We start from the raw sequence: 14,060 nt of genomic DNA, 5'->3' as shown, positions 1-14,060 counted from the left end.
TTAGCTAAATTGCATCATGAAAACATGTACAATCTGTATACTTTTCTTGAATACCTTCTTAAGAACAGGAGTGATCAAGTGGCAGTATGATTCTCATCCTTCATTTAACAAACAAAGTGTATTTATTATGTGAGAAAATTCCTTTTCTTATTTGCAAAAGAAACCTTCCAGCATTATGAAGGGAAAATGAGGCATAGTGATTAATACCATCTGTATTATGGGGACTTAACTGTGTCCACAATTATCATGGTTCTTCCACTTATCTGAAGAAGATTCAAGTCTGGTGCTGTTCAGAAAACCTGCAGATGACAGAGGCCTCTCACTCACACTGATTGTCTGTTAAAAACAAGCATAATTTCCCTTTTTGCCACAATGTCTACATTACAGTCACAGAAGGATTAAAGAAATGTGCACTATCATGTGAATTATAGTGAAACAAAGTTGAAACTTTATGCTGACAATGCAAAATTCTCAGTATTACGTACAGGATATAATGAGGATCAGTAATTTCCAAGCTATATCTCGCCATTAATATGAAAGGACAGGGATTGTGCACTTTTCTGCTGAATGGTTATTACTCTGCAACTCCACCCCCTCAACAAAGGAATTACCAGCTGCTAAATATATCGGTCCACACAGACAATATTGTTTTATGGGAATGTAACTGTTACTAGATGTCACTTTGGTTTAATTTGGAGCAGTATCAGAGCCATATAATTGATGCTAATTATGAAGCACAAAATCTCTAATTTAATTTGTGTTAAGTGGAAGCATTGAGGTGAAGAGCTGGTACAGCAATAGCTTGTCTGCTGATCGAGAAATAGAATTTCAGTGTTGTACAAACTGCACAGTGGCTGCTTTTGGGCAGTCAGCTGTGAACTAGTAGCTTGTTTAATCACCTTTTTTCACTTCCACTATGGTTCCACTCAGAGCTGGTACCTAAACGGTTCATAGACACTCTACATACATGCACAGCTGGATGTCTCACTCAGACTAAATATAAATTGCAGATGTGCTGTGTTGTTTCAGTATTGAATGAATAGTTCACCTAGCTTCAGAGCGTTGTGATTTTCTTTAGAGTAAACTTTTTCTGAATTGATTTTGTCTTTAGCAAGTCCAGTATAACAGCCTCATGACAATTTTCAAATGTTTCTCTGACCACAGCTCCCCCAACTGAATATTTAATTTCTTTCAACCCTAACATCTTTCTACCCAACCCCCTGGTTTGGAGTCTCATGCTAAGATTGCCTCTTTTGGGATGTTGCACTGCCAGTGGTTCTTAATTCTTTAAATGATGGAGAATGGTGATTAATTTCCCAGAAGGTAGCTGGGTTAGCTATTCTACACACATGACAAAGACTCATCTCCTACCGATGGATGAATTTCATTGGTAATTGATTGATTGCTCCAATCAGTGGAGCAAGGGAAGTGTGTTAAGGTGCCCATTCTAACTTTGACAGACCAGAGAGTCTAACAGCTTTAAAGGTGTTTTGCCTGATTAAGTCCCCATGAAGCACTTTGATATGTTAATGTTAAAGGCACTATGTAAATGCAAGTTCTTATTATCTTTTAAAATACACAAATATACATAATATGTAGCTCAAACCTGTTAAAATTCCAAGATTAAAATGTGAAGTACAATCTGAGAAAAACAATGACTGATACCCAAATAATAGAAAAACACAAAAAACTAAAAGATATAATAAAAGAAGATAGGAGAATTTGCATTTATTGCCGTCTTTAATATACCACAGAGCACTTTTTGTGAAAGCTATACTGATTGTCGGTGTGGTGTTTCAGTGGAAAATTACACATTTTAGTCCCATTTCTGAGATTAAATTCACAACAGTATTCCAGTAACCTTTGGGTATTGGCAAGTCAAAATCGACATAATTTCTACATTACAGTCACAGAAAGATCAAAGAAAGGTGCAATGTCACATGAATTTTAGAGAAACAAAGTTGAAACTTTATGCTGACAATGCAAAATTCTCAGTATTATGTACAGATCATGAGAACAAAGAGGGTCATGTGGGTCACTCGTATTGAAATTTCAGACGGCAGAAAAATGGGAAGGTCAGATGTTACAGCAGAGCTCCCCATATGGCTGTGGGAGCTTGTGAGGAGACAAATAGCTTACCAGCTAGTTCTATCCCAATATCTGTGTCTTCCATTGCTTTCCAAGCCCTGATGCAATGCTGTTTTTGTTTTTATTGGAAAGGGTACATTGTGGCACACCATCAAAGTGTTGTCTTCTAGGCTGGTGATTGTGACTTGTCACATTCCAGTCATTTTTACAGGTAACATATGTTCCGAGATATTTTTCTGGCATTCTGTTAATTCATGGCTGGCTGAGAAACTCTTGTGGTATCAAGTCTTCCAATTTGCAAGCCAGGTTAAAGGTATTTATTGTTGTGCTGCAATCATAGTTGACTCTTCGCCTACTTTTACCTTCCCCTGTATATAAATACATATGCATTTGTTTACCTTTTGAAGAGCAAACCTTATGTACTTGATTTCTTTTACCATTCCTTGATGCCATATTAACAGCATTGTTTCACAATCTTGATTATTTCAGACTGAGATGTAATCTGGGAGTCCACTTTAACATAATCCTTTACTTAGGAAATTGTTGAGGTCAAGTGGAGCACTGCTTTTAAATTCCATTGTAGTCTGTATTGGGGCAGGGTGCAACCACCAATATACCACCTGGAACCCTGTGGATTTTCTGGTGTGAAATTTATGGTAACATTTATCCAGCTTGCTGAAGTTACAGATTTAAAAAAATACTTCCAAGCATACTTATTTTGGCAACACTCTTGGAAGGAGAAACTTCATATGTGAAGCTCTTAATAATAATCCTCCCTGTATTTTCTCCCAGGAATTAGTCTTGCTACTCCTCTTCTGGGTAGGCATAATTAAGGACAGCCTAAAACCTGCTTCAATTTAGATCTTTAAGGGTAATTTTCATAAAGTCAACAAGCTTTAGGTGTCAATTAGATGACCAACTGTTTCTGACCATTCTCGGGGTTGGGGGGAGGTGGTGGTGGTGTGCAGTTTGTTGCAAAATTGGCTAACTTAGACACCGAACTGATTCCCATGCTGCCGCTGAACAGAGGGGATGTATTGGGAATGGGGTGGGGAGGGGCGTGGGCAGAAAGTGGAAGGTCTATGGGAGGCAAGGCAAAGGAGATGGTGGCAAGCCCAGTTTTGCAGAGGCCAGTCAGTATGGTTGAGAACCTTTTGATTCCACATGATGATTTTATGTGTAATATATGTATAAATAGAAAAGATATTTCCCCCACTAATGTAGGCCTCCAGCAGTTTATTTAAGGACCACTGGCTGGGTTGTTCCAAATTTGTCTGAAAATGGGCCTGTGTTCTAAAGCAACCAGTGGGCTAGTTCATGTCAGATTCCTGAGGCTTACCATATGTTTGGATTGGGTATTCTGACACTTGGGTGTTGTAGGCCTTCAATTTATTATCCACCACAGTACGGGTGGGCCTTGAGCACATATCAGAAACACAGTTAGTGCATAGAAGTCAGTTTCATCCAAGGCCAGTCTTTCTCCTAAAAATAAAAATCTTTCCTTCCTTGCAGCTTTTTCAGACAATTCTGTGTGGCTGTGGAATTAAAGTTGTGATTCTGGTGATGCCATTAAGCTCATTTATTATCTGAATGACAGTATTGAGTTATTTAGAAAATTGCATTTAATTTCAAGGGGGTTTACTGATGTTGTTTAAAAGTATTAGTTTGGAGAAAGCTGTATAAATATATAGTGTTAATTAATTTAATCAAAATAACTTTAAAAAGTCTTGCCATTTTAAGAGGGAGAAACTTAAATGTTTATAGATAACACGGTGTGAAGCTGGAGAAACACAGCAGGTCAGGCAGCATCCGAGGAGCAGGAAAGTTGATGTTTTGGGTCGGGACGCTTCTTCAGAAGAAGGCCTTTCTAAAGAATGGTCCTAACCTGAAAGGTCAAGTTTCCTGCTCCCCGATGCTGTCTGGCCTATGTGTTCCTCTAGCTTTACACTGTGTTACTTCTGACTCCAGCATCTGCAGTCTCTACTATCTCAGACTTGGATGTTTATACCTGTCTCTTGTTTTATTTTAGAGACTGGAAATTTCCTGGAAGCTTTGGATGGTGGTCGACAGATCTCACACATTCGCAGATTGCATACAAAAACTGGAGACCTTTCAAGTAAGAATTTAACACAACATGTTGTTGGCAGTAATGTACCCAACTAGATTGGTTTGGGGATTGTGCCAAATGGTTTGCTCTCTGTATCGGGTGGAAGGGAATGGTTGTTAATTATAGATAATACTGTTGTAGTTATGTTGTTGTATAGTCCTGACTTAAGGTATGTTGTGGAGATAATAGACTAGATTTTTCAGCCAACGATGAATCATCACAACTCACCAATGACCTTGAAGAAAGTTGCGACAAGTGTGCAATGATCTCAGTGGAACATGTTTCTCTTGTCCTGATATTGGCTAGATCCTTGGCATCAGGCTTCCAGCAACAGTAATATCATCAAGGAGGGTAAGCAGCCAATCATATTGAAGTGTTCTCATAAACAGCAAACTAGCAAGACCACTGAATTCTTTCACAGTTAAATTTTACAGGTTGTAAAATAAACATGCTCACGGGATTAACGTAACAGTGAATAGAAATCATAAATGTTCCAGAAATGTGAAATTTCTTAGCATAAGAGAAAAATGTAGCATTCAAAAAATATGAAACTTTTAAAGCCAGTGAGGCTGCTCTTTGTAATTGCACACTTAGTGTATGGTTAAACATGCAATTACACCTCATTTAACATAATGCAATTGTTTCAAGGGTTTTTTTTAACATTGATACCAAGAACAGAAGGTTTTGTTTTCCTGCTCAGTGGTTTCGAAATGACAAATAGGAATGCCTGATCAGTATATCTTCAGTAGAAGAGTGGAATTGTGACTTTTGGATTTCCACATGTAATTGCAAATGAATAGAGTCCAGAAGTTGTTGTCACTTCTCAAGGAGTAAAGACAGTGAACACTGATGGTATCTATCTAGGCTAATATGGTTATGTTGCATGATCATTATAGAGTGCTATGAACTAGAGGTGGAATAACTCTTCAAATGAAATCTGAAAATTTCAGACACTGTCTTGTCAGTGGATTTACTGGAAGTCATAATCCAGGGGAAATAATTTATGCAACATGGAAAGAAGAGCATAACTCAAGATTAAAGATCATTTTATAAAGAGTTGGAACAGTCACATAAGATCTATTTTCTATTATGGATGCCCAGCATCATGTTACAAAAGTTCACAATTTGATGCAGAATAGAGTTTTGTATACCATGTTGAAGTATATATCATTATAGCACACTGCCACTGCACTAGAGAAGCTTTTCTCGAAATAAGATGTTAAAAATGTACGGAAAGATTCAAAATGTGTTTAATGACTCGAATACATTTTTCAACTTCTGAAAAAAAAAGGTAAAAGTTGCCATAGACTAGCCATATGATGGGGCTGCTTTGAGAAAGGCGACAGGAGATGGTTTAACCTGAGAATCACCCCGGCTCAGCAAGGGGAGAGGTTGGGAAGGAGAGTCCTTCATGATATCCTCATCTGGTGTGGAACTGGCATCACAAACCAGCCATCCAGCCGACTCGCACACATTATTGACAAGACAATAAAGAGATATAAAAGTGAGATGCAACAACCATGACCCCGATTTGACTTTTGATCAGAGTTTCTTCTTGAACAATTTGAGCGAGGAATACTGTTAAAGATTTTCAGTTGGCCTTGGCATCTTCAGAAGAGAACAAACCACGTGGGGTTACAACTCCAGGTAACTATGCAGTGGTCTCAGTTTGAAATAAATGGATGGTTGGGTTGTGTGTGGTGTTGTGCTGGTCTGTTGTGAAGGCCTATTGTGTGTGTGTGTGTGTGTGTGTGTGTTGTGTGTTTATAAACTGGGTAGAATACATTTGGACTGAGCTATTAGGTCCCAACATTCAGTAGGTTATTGCTCATGTAGGCCAAGCAACATGACACCAAAAGCCTTGGGTTGTACAAGTTCAATATATTTAAATTTTTACTAGTAGAAATTTTGATATTTTAACTTTGAGTTGTGGTAGCTTACCATATTGTGTAACACAAGTACTATAAGAGCTTTCCATTTCTTACCACACATCTGTCTACAACAATAAAACTGACAGTGTAATCCATATGTTGAAACATGATACCATATGTTGAAACATGATAGTGCTTTGACCTATTTATACAGTGCTGGAAATAATGCCATGAGATTTTCAAACACAGACTGAATCACCAGTACTGTTTTCATAGGGATACTATTTATTAGAAATATGCACAGGTATTTTTCACATTTCCAGCTGTTTTACTGCTGTCACTGTTCAGTTACATAAATCTCACAAGTAATGTTTAAATTTTTCGAAGTATCTTCCGAAACACACAATTCTTGACAAGTGTACGGGCAGAATTTAATTTGTTGCAGACCAGTTTAGAAAGGAATACTGCATCCTCTGCATCCTGGGTCTGAAGAAAACAAAAAGAAACAAAGAAACCTACAGCACAGGAACAGGCCCTTCGACCCTTCAAGCCTGCGCCGATCAAGATCCTCTGTCTAGCCTGTCATCTATTTTCTAACGGTCTGTGTCCATTTGCTCCCCGCCCATCCATGTACCTGTCCAAATATATCTTAAAAGACACTAACGTGTCTGCATCTATCACCTCCGTTGGCAACGGAAAAGATTATAAAAATTATTATAAAAATTATTATAAAAATCAAGAAGTTATGTAATTTGACAGAAAGTAGCACCAAATGCATTTTTTCAAATTAAAAACATAATTAAAGCCTTTGCTTTTATACCCTTAACTAGTACCATAATGATTTATCCTGTTCGCACTATCTATTTAAATTCTTGAGAAGTATGTGTTTGCTTTCATTACCATTCACGACTAATGCATTTCAGCAGTTGTACTGAAGAAAAGAAAAATACTGTAACACAGGCAACAGCAGTATTATTTAGTGGAGAAAAATAGCTGATGTGACTTTACTGTTAAATAACTGCAAGAATATTGTGGCCTGAGATTTCAATACGAGGAGCATATGTTTATCCAGCAACTTGCAGCAACTTCTACTGTAAGTAGAACAAAGTTGCTATTCAAATCTGCAGGACAATCCATTTATAAAATGCATTGTTGTATGTCACAGTATCTCTTACAATGCTTCATATCCAAGGTGATTTTCTTATAAAATGCATTTACTGCTGTACTACAGCAGCCAGTCTTGCTAACAGAAATGTTGATGCATAACCAGATAATTTGATTTGGAGTGGTGTCAATTGATAGACGATGTTACAGTTTAGTTTGTTCTTATCTTATACTGTCATTCATCCCAGTATTGTAAATAAGCAAGACAAGTGGGTAATAAAATTATAAATCTACAACTCATAACACTGTATAGGGCCATAAATCTCTTGAAGTTTAGTTCCAGTAGAGATATTTTTCATGTTTCATGAGTTGTGGCAGATGGAACGTAAGGCTGTCTCCCAGACGAAAAGCACAGAATTTGTGTGTGGGATCCTTTTTATTTTAAATAGGTGAAAAAAGATATACTAGGGTTACTTTACAAAGCATACACTTATTATTTTGTATGATCAAATATTATTTAATCATTTTACACTATTTACCCAACAATTACCTCAGAATTACTTCTGAAAATTGTGTAGTTTGTTCAGAAGTTGGCCTCATATCACAATTTAAAGCCATAATTTACTTTTAACCTAAGAATTGAAGATGCAAGCTAGCAAGAGAGGAAAAGTTTCCCTCTGTTGATGATAATGTACAGCCCTTCTTGTAGCAGTTGTTCGTGCTATTCTCCCTACTGATTGATAGCTGCAGATAATCAATTGTTCCTCCATTGTAAATGAAGAGGTCATACACAGGTTGAGTAAAAATCTGTAACAGTTTTCCACTTTGAGAGACATATATCATTTAGTATAGTTCCCAGCTGGTGCAGGTTAGATTTTGTGTTGATGTCAGGTACACTGTCGTAGTACAGTTTTGTTGCCTACATAAGAGCCTTCAGTTTGATGAATGTTATTCACTAGGAAAAGAAGATTCTATAAACTATGTTTGAAGTGGAAAATGAACTTCTGCATCAGGTACAACTACCAAAGATCTCAGCAATGACTATTTAAGCTTCTAACAATATTGTGATTCTTGCTTATTAGCAATTATTTAAACAGAAAACCTTTCTTCGTTTCACCAAGTGCCTTTCCTTCCTATTGCTAGATGTATCCTTTACAAGAATAGCAAATGCTTCCACTGCTGAGTTCATTGCCTACCAGTCAAAATCTGCTTTCCTGTTCATGTGCTGCATTTTTTTTTGGCAGTTTGTTGCTTTTGTCAGAGCCTACCCTTGGTGGCTTAGCAACCAGAATATTCTTGCTGTGTATGGTATCCTTTTCCTTGTTCTCCAGGTCTCTTATGAACCCTATACAAACCAGATTTTGACACAAGGTTGAATAATTATTCCACATAGTAGGTCTGACCTCAGATTCTTGATTCAGTTTTTGATAGATAAAACTGAGGAGAAGGAACAACCTTTATCTATTCTTTTGAGCAAGCATCATGTTTTAGGTACAGTTTCCTCTAATGGTTTGCAGTAACTGTTTTCTAAGCTGTAATAATGCATATGTGCCCAGCAGAGAATTTTGTTCAAAATGGTTACCTTGACATTAAAAGTCAGCACATTAAAAGGATGATCGCAACAATGAAGAAATACAAACAAAAGCTGCAATACGTCTAATGCAGCAATTCACAAACCATAATTTTTAAAATGTAGTCATGGGTGTAATCTGAATCTGTAATATGTTTATAATTTTGCTGTCTTACCTATCACAAGGTTCTGATTATAACACTGAGTTGTGTCTAATGTTGGAGCAGTAATTTTTTTCTCTACTATTTTGAAGCATGAAATAATAATGTCTGCATTTAATGGTCACTTTTGCTTTCTGTGGAAATGGGCTGCTGCATTTGACTAGACTGTAATTTTCTTTGGCATATTCTGAGGAAATGAAAAACGCTGTATAAATGAGAACATTTTTACTTTTCAACACCCCTTGAATGGAAATACTTCCTTCTAAAGCAATTATGTCAAGTTTACTGCGTACTAAATTTAGCTATATTATACTTCACTCTCAATATTTTCTGCTAGGCAATTGATCTGAGTTAGTATTTTCCACAGCCTCATCTGCCTAAGGAATATTAACACTGGGCTGCTCCCTATTGTGTTATGTCTCACGATCAGTATGTCTGTGTACCTTTAAAGACATGTTCATGCTATCATCGCTGCACTGTAGCATGTGACATCAAGATATAAAGTTCATGTACTCCACCTTACCTTGGATCCCTTAAAGCATGGCGTGCTTCTAGAAACAGTTCCCTCAGTTATAACCAATCAGCCCCATATGTGCCTGTGAATGTAATAACTATAAATAATAGCCAGCAGTAATAAATATTGGTTATATCTTGCAATACCATGTTATCCATGCCTAGTTTCTTATGTCCTGAAGAATAATATAAACATTGCCACATCATGTAAAAATGCCCAATTGGAAGCTAGACTGACATCATCTACTGACCTAATCTGAATTCCAAGAAGGTCTTTTCCTTTCTCTTCACTCAGTGTCCAGCTCAGAGACTATCCCTGGTTGGCTTTTTCTCCCCGTTGACCTAGCTAAGCATGACCCCCACCCATTGCCCCAAAGAAGCCCAAACCAATGTTTTGTTTGTATATTCCAGCAGATGCCAGACAAGTCCAGTATATGGCCTCATGCATCCAATATAACCTTCTGCCCAATGCAGCCTGCTGTTAGAGCCATGAGGTGACTTGCTGTGCCAGAAGAGAGGGCAGGAATTAAATACAGACAGACAACTTCCAGCTTTATCAAGTCAGGAAATCATTCAGAAACAATGGAAAGACGGATAGTCCAGAAGCCAGCCACTAAGGCCATAGCTGGTGAACGATCAACTGCTGAAAGGGCCCTCTTGTGGTGCAGTGGTACTCCCGGTCCAGGTTCATGTTCAACACGCTCCCGAGTTGTGTTAATAACATCTCCGGACAGGTTGATTAGAAAAACAGTTTAATTTTAAAGAACTAAAAATTGCAAGAACAGTTGCTGAAAAGATGAAAATTGACACACTGAACTTTGAGAATTACACCCAATACTTCCAGTGATTTTTGTGTGAAAACTGCACTCAACGGTTTTGTTTATAAATGATTTTTATTCTTAGATGTTTCATTTTACGTATTGATTCTTAAAACCCTGGAGCCCTACACTGTCTCTGTACAGTTAGATTTAAGTGTGCTAAACATTTACTGCACTTGATCATATTTTTTCTATTGAATGAGACATTTGACCGGGGTTCCATTTGCCCTTGTCATTGAACAGAAAAGGTACCATAGCATTATTTTAGCTAAAATATAATCAAGTGCAGTAAATGTTCAGCATACTTAAAGAGCAAATATTACACTACAAGAGTAATCGTTCACTTGACTATGTTAGATGTATGGGTGGTAGAAAATGAAACTTGAATTATCCCAGACTATTTGTATAATTCTCAACACGGCCAACATTGTGGGATTGGCAAAGAGTTGGGAACACTCTGTCTCCTTTGACCTCCAAGCAGGAAAGGGTGGTTAATGCAATAAAGTGGGAAAAAGGATCCTTCCAGTGCATGGCACAGGGTCAAAAGCTTATTGTACCTTAATAGCTGTTAAAGGAATTCAATCCTCATTAGTGCTGGTGACTGGAAAAACATACAAATTATTTGAGCTGTTATGTTCAAACATTCATAGTTTGAAAACCATTCTCCTGAGACTTCCAGACATTTGAGACCATAAAAATCAAGACTAAAGTTCCAATGCAATACCAAGGGAAATGCTGACCTGTTGTGGGTGCCATCTTTTGGATGAGACATTAGACCAAGGTTCCATTTGCCCTTGTGGTTGAACAGAAAAGACACCATGGCAACATTTTGAAGGAAAGCTGGGGGTATTATTCCAGGCATTCTAGCCAATATTTATACCTCATGACTAAAAATTGTTTACCCGGTCATTCATAACATTGCTTGTGTGGAAAATTGCCGTGTGCAAATTAGCTATGGCATTTCCTTCATTACAGCACTGACTTCACTTGGCTGTTATGTGCTTGGAGAAACTTGATGGTCAGGATAAGTGCTATGCAAATGCAGATCCTTCTTTCCTCAGACCTAATTGTAATATAACTGGATTTTGTTGCTGTTCACCGGGTAAAGGGTATAACACCACAAGTTAACATATTAATTCTGTAGGGGATTGGTCAATTAACAAGTTAACTCAACAGTAAAAAAAATGGCATATTGAACAAAGGACTCAACTGTGAGCTGTGATCAAAATGGATGCCCAGTTAAAGAAGGAGAAATTGGGAGAGGAAACCAAAAGCTTGGTTGAAATGAGGAAGCTTTGAGCAGGAGGAGGAATGCATTAGGGAGGGTGTTCAAGGGAATGAAGTCTGGGCAATGAATACATGCCTACTAATGATGGGGCAAAAAGATGGGGAGGTACACAGAAAGCCAGTGTTGGAGGAACATAGAATTCTGAATGATTTGTAGATAAAGATAGAAATACTGAAGCTCTGAAGAGATATAAACATAAGAATGAGAATTCAAATATTCGGGAGCCTATGTAGCAAAAAAGGGGTGGATAAATGAGTGCAAAATGGCACAGGATAGGGTACAGGCAGCAAAGTTTTGCATGAGCTGAAGATTTTGGGGTTCAGAAGCTGGACAAGAAGATATTAAATAATCAAGTTTGGAGGTGACTAAAGACAAAGATGAGAGTTTCAGCAATGGATGAGCAGACGAATGGACAGATGGGGGGTGGTCAAGGTGGAAGAAGGCACCTTGGTGATGGTGAGGATAGAGCATGGAAGCTCCATCATGAGTTAAGTATGGTGATGAACAGTGTTTCGATGCGAATACTGGCTGTGGATGGAGTTAGAATCACTGGTGAAGTTATGCATATTGTGCCAAAATCATATAATAAGCCATTCACAGCAACTTGGCAATGTTTTACCTTGCACATCTTACCAACTGAAGTTTTCTACATCTGCATTTTAATATGGGCCTTTCTAACATTCTGGTAGGAAGCTTTAATTTAGCACTCTGTGTTCAACCTTTAATGAAGTGAATGATGACCAAGTGTATAACAAGTGGATCCTGAACTGCTTCTATCAAGTTGTAACAAATTAATAATCAATTGCTGCTGGATATTTTGAAGGGACAACATGATTTCACAGAAAGCCGCTACTGTTCATTTTTTTCACTCAATATTCTTGAACTCTTAACAGCTGAAAAAGTGGTTAACAGTATTTGGACTGGATCCCTGGATGCATATTCAGCTTCTGTGGTTCACTGTCAAGGGAAACTGCAAACTAAATTTGTCTACAAGCCCTTGACCTGAGCAAGACTTTGGCACTAACCGGGAGTTATGGTCCAGTTAGAAGAAAGCAATTTATGAAACACTTTGACCTTGATGCACTAAGGTTTCCTCAGTTTTGCATTGTCAGTGGGCACATACTCCAGAGAGAGGAAAGGGAGTCACGTAGGTAACTGCACTTTCTACTTCCTGCCTGTCCTGTGGTCTGATGTTTTGTTCCCATTATTGCTTCTTCTAGATGTATCCTAGTTCTTCAAACCTTGTTTATTAATGAAGATTGCAATTACCTACAACCACAGTCATCTGACACACGTCTAATAAGAGTGGCTGTATATGCTGCAATGTTCAGCCAGTACCAACTGCAACTGTCTTTGCTGCAGACAACACCTCTTAGGCACAGCACAACTGTGAGCTTAAAGGGATGACACAGATGTGAGCTTAAAAGGATGTGTGGAGCTCTGTTCCTTGGGTGGCTCTTTCAAAAAAATGGCAAATCTGTGGAATTCACTGCCACAGAAGGCTGTGGAGGCCAGGTCATTGAGTACATTTCAGACTGAGATAGATAGGTTCTTGATTATCAAGGGGATCAAGGGTTACAGGGGGAAAGCGGGAGAATGGAGTTGAGGAACTTATCAGCCATGATTGAATGGCAGAAAAGACTCGATGGGCGGAATGGCCTAATTTCTGCTCCTATGCCATATGGCTTTATGGTCTTACTGAATGCATGACGGAGCAGGCAGGTGCTTTGCCAATCTCCTCCTGTTATAAGAAAAGGGTTCTACAGTAATTGAGGAAAAGGCCCAGAGCTTTTAATGGATAGCCTAGGAGCTTCTGAAATGTGTACTTGCACCAATCTGGAGCAATCACCAATGCATTCAGCTGCAAAAGCCAAAGAAGCACCAGACTACCTGCAGGAGATAATCTAATAAAACCTGCCTCAATGCAATCAGGAATCTAATTGTTGGCCTGGCATGGTTTTGAGTTACATTCTTGCAGGGAAATTATATGTCTTTGAATCAATTTCCCACTAATGTAAGTGGTGTTGCTTCGGCAACTTTGACTTGAGGTTTATGTTTGGTTAAACAGTTAGCTATATAGCTCCAACTGATCTTTGGTAAGCATTTTCATTCAGATTACCAATTTTTGCATTTAGGCAATCAAATCCATTTTCGTTAACATCTCTCGAACCACGGCAAGCAGCAAAGAAACAATATCAAAGCAGCTGTGAGCTGATACAAAGGGGACTACTTTTAAAATTTATTCTTTGGTATGCTGTTGGCACCACTGGCAAGGTCTGCATTGGTTGCCCATCCCTAACTGCCCTTCAACTAAAAGACTGGCTAGGGTAGTTTTAATGGGGTGGTTAAAAGCCAACCACATAAATTGCAGTCACATGTAGGCCAGACTGGGTAAGGATGGCAGATTTCCCTTCTGTAAAGATTATTAGTGAGCCAGATGAGTTTTTATTACAATTGATGGTGGTTTAATGCTCACCATTACTGATGGTAGCTTTGTGTTCCAGATTTATTAAATTGATGTTCCACCAGCTCCTGTTCTG

The 14,060-nt window shown here is 38.2% G+C and overlaps 1 protein-coding gene across 4 annotated transcripts in view; it reads left to right on the top strand.

Moving 5' to 3' along the window:
- The window catches only part of emid1 (EMI domain containing 1), a 325,227-nt gene that overhangs the window by 164,390 nt on the left and 146,777 nt on the right, over window positions 1–14,060 (top strand). For all 4 annotated transcript variants that reach the window (XR_009447269.1, XM_048556572.2, XM_048556573.2 and 1 more), the window contains exon 4: window positions 4,118–4,204. Coding sequence is in view for 3 of the 4 variants with exons in the window: in XM_048556572.2 (XP_048412529.1) it covers window positions 4,118–4,204 (87 nt within the window). In the remaining variant the exon portion in view is untranslated. The remainder of the gene's footprint in view (window positions 1–4,117; window positions 4,205–14,060) is intronic.

The sequence above is a fragment of the Stegostoma tigrinum genome, chromosome 26 (assembly GCF_030684315.1).
Source record: "Stegostoma tigrinum isolate sSteTig4 chromosome 26, sSteTig4.hap1, whole genome shotgun sequence".
In the NCBI taxonomy this organism is placed as follows: domain Eukaryota; kingdom Metazoa; phylum Chordata; class Chondrichthyes; order Orectolobiformes; family Stegostomatidae; genus Stegostoma; species Stegostoma tigrinum.
Note: the sequence above shows the minus strand (reverse complement) of the source record. Positions and strands in the feature narration are given on the sequence as shown.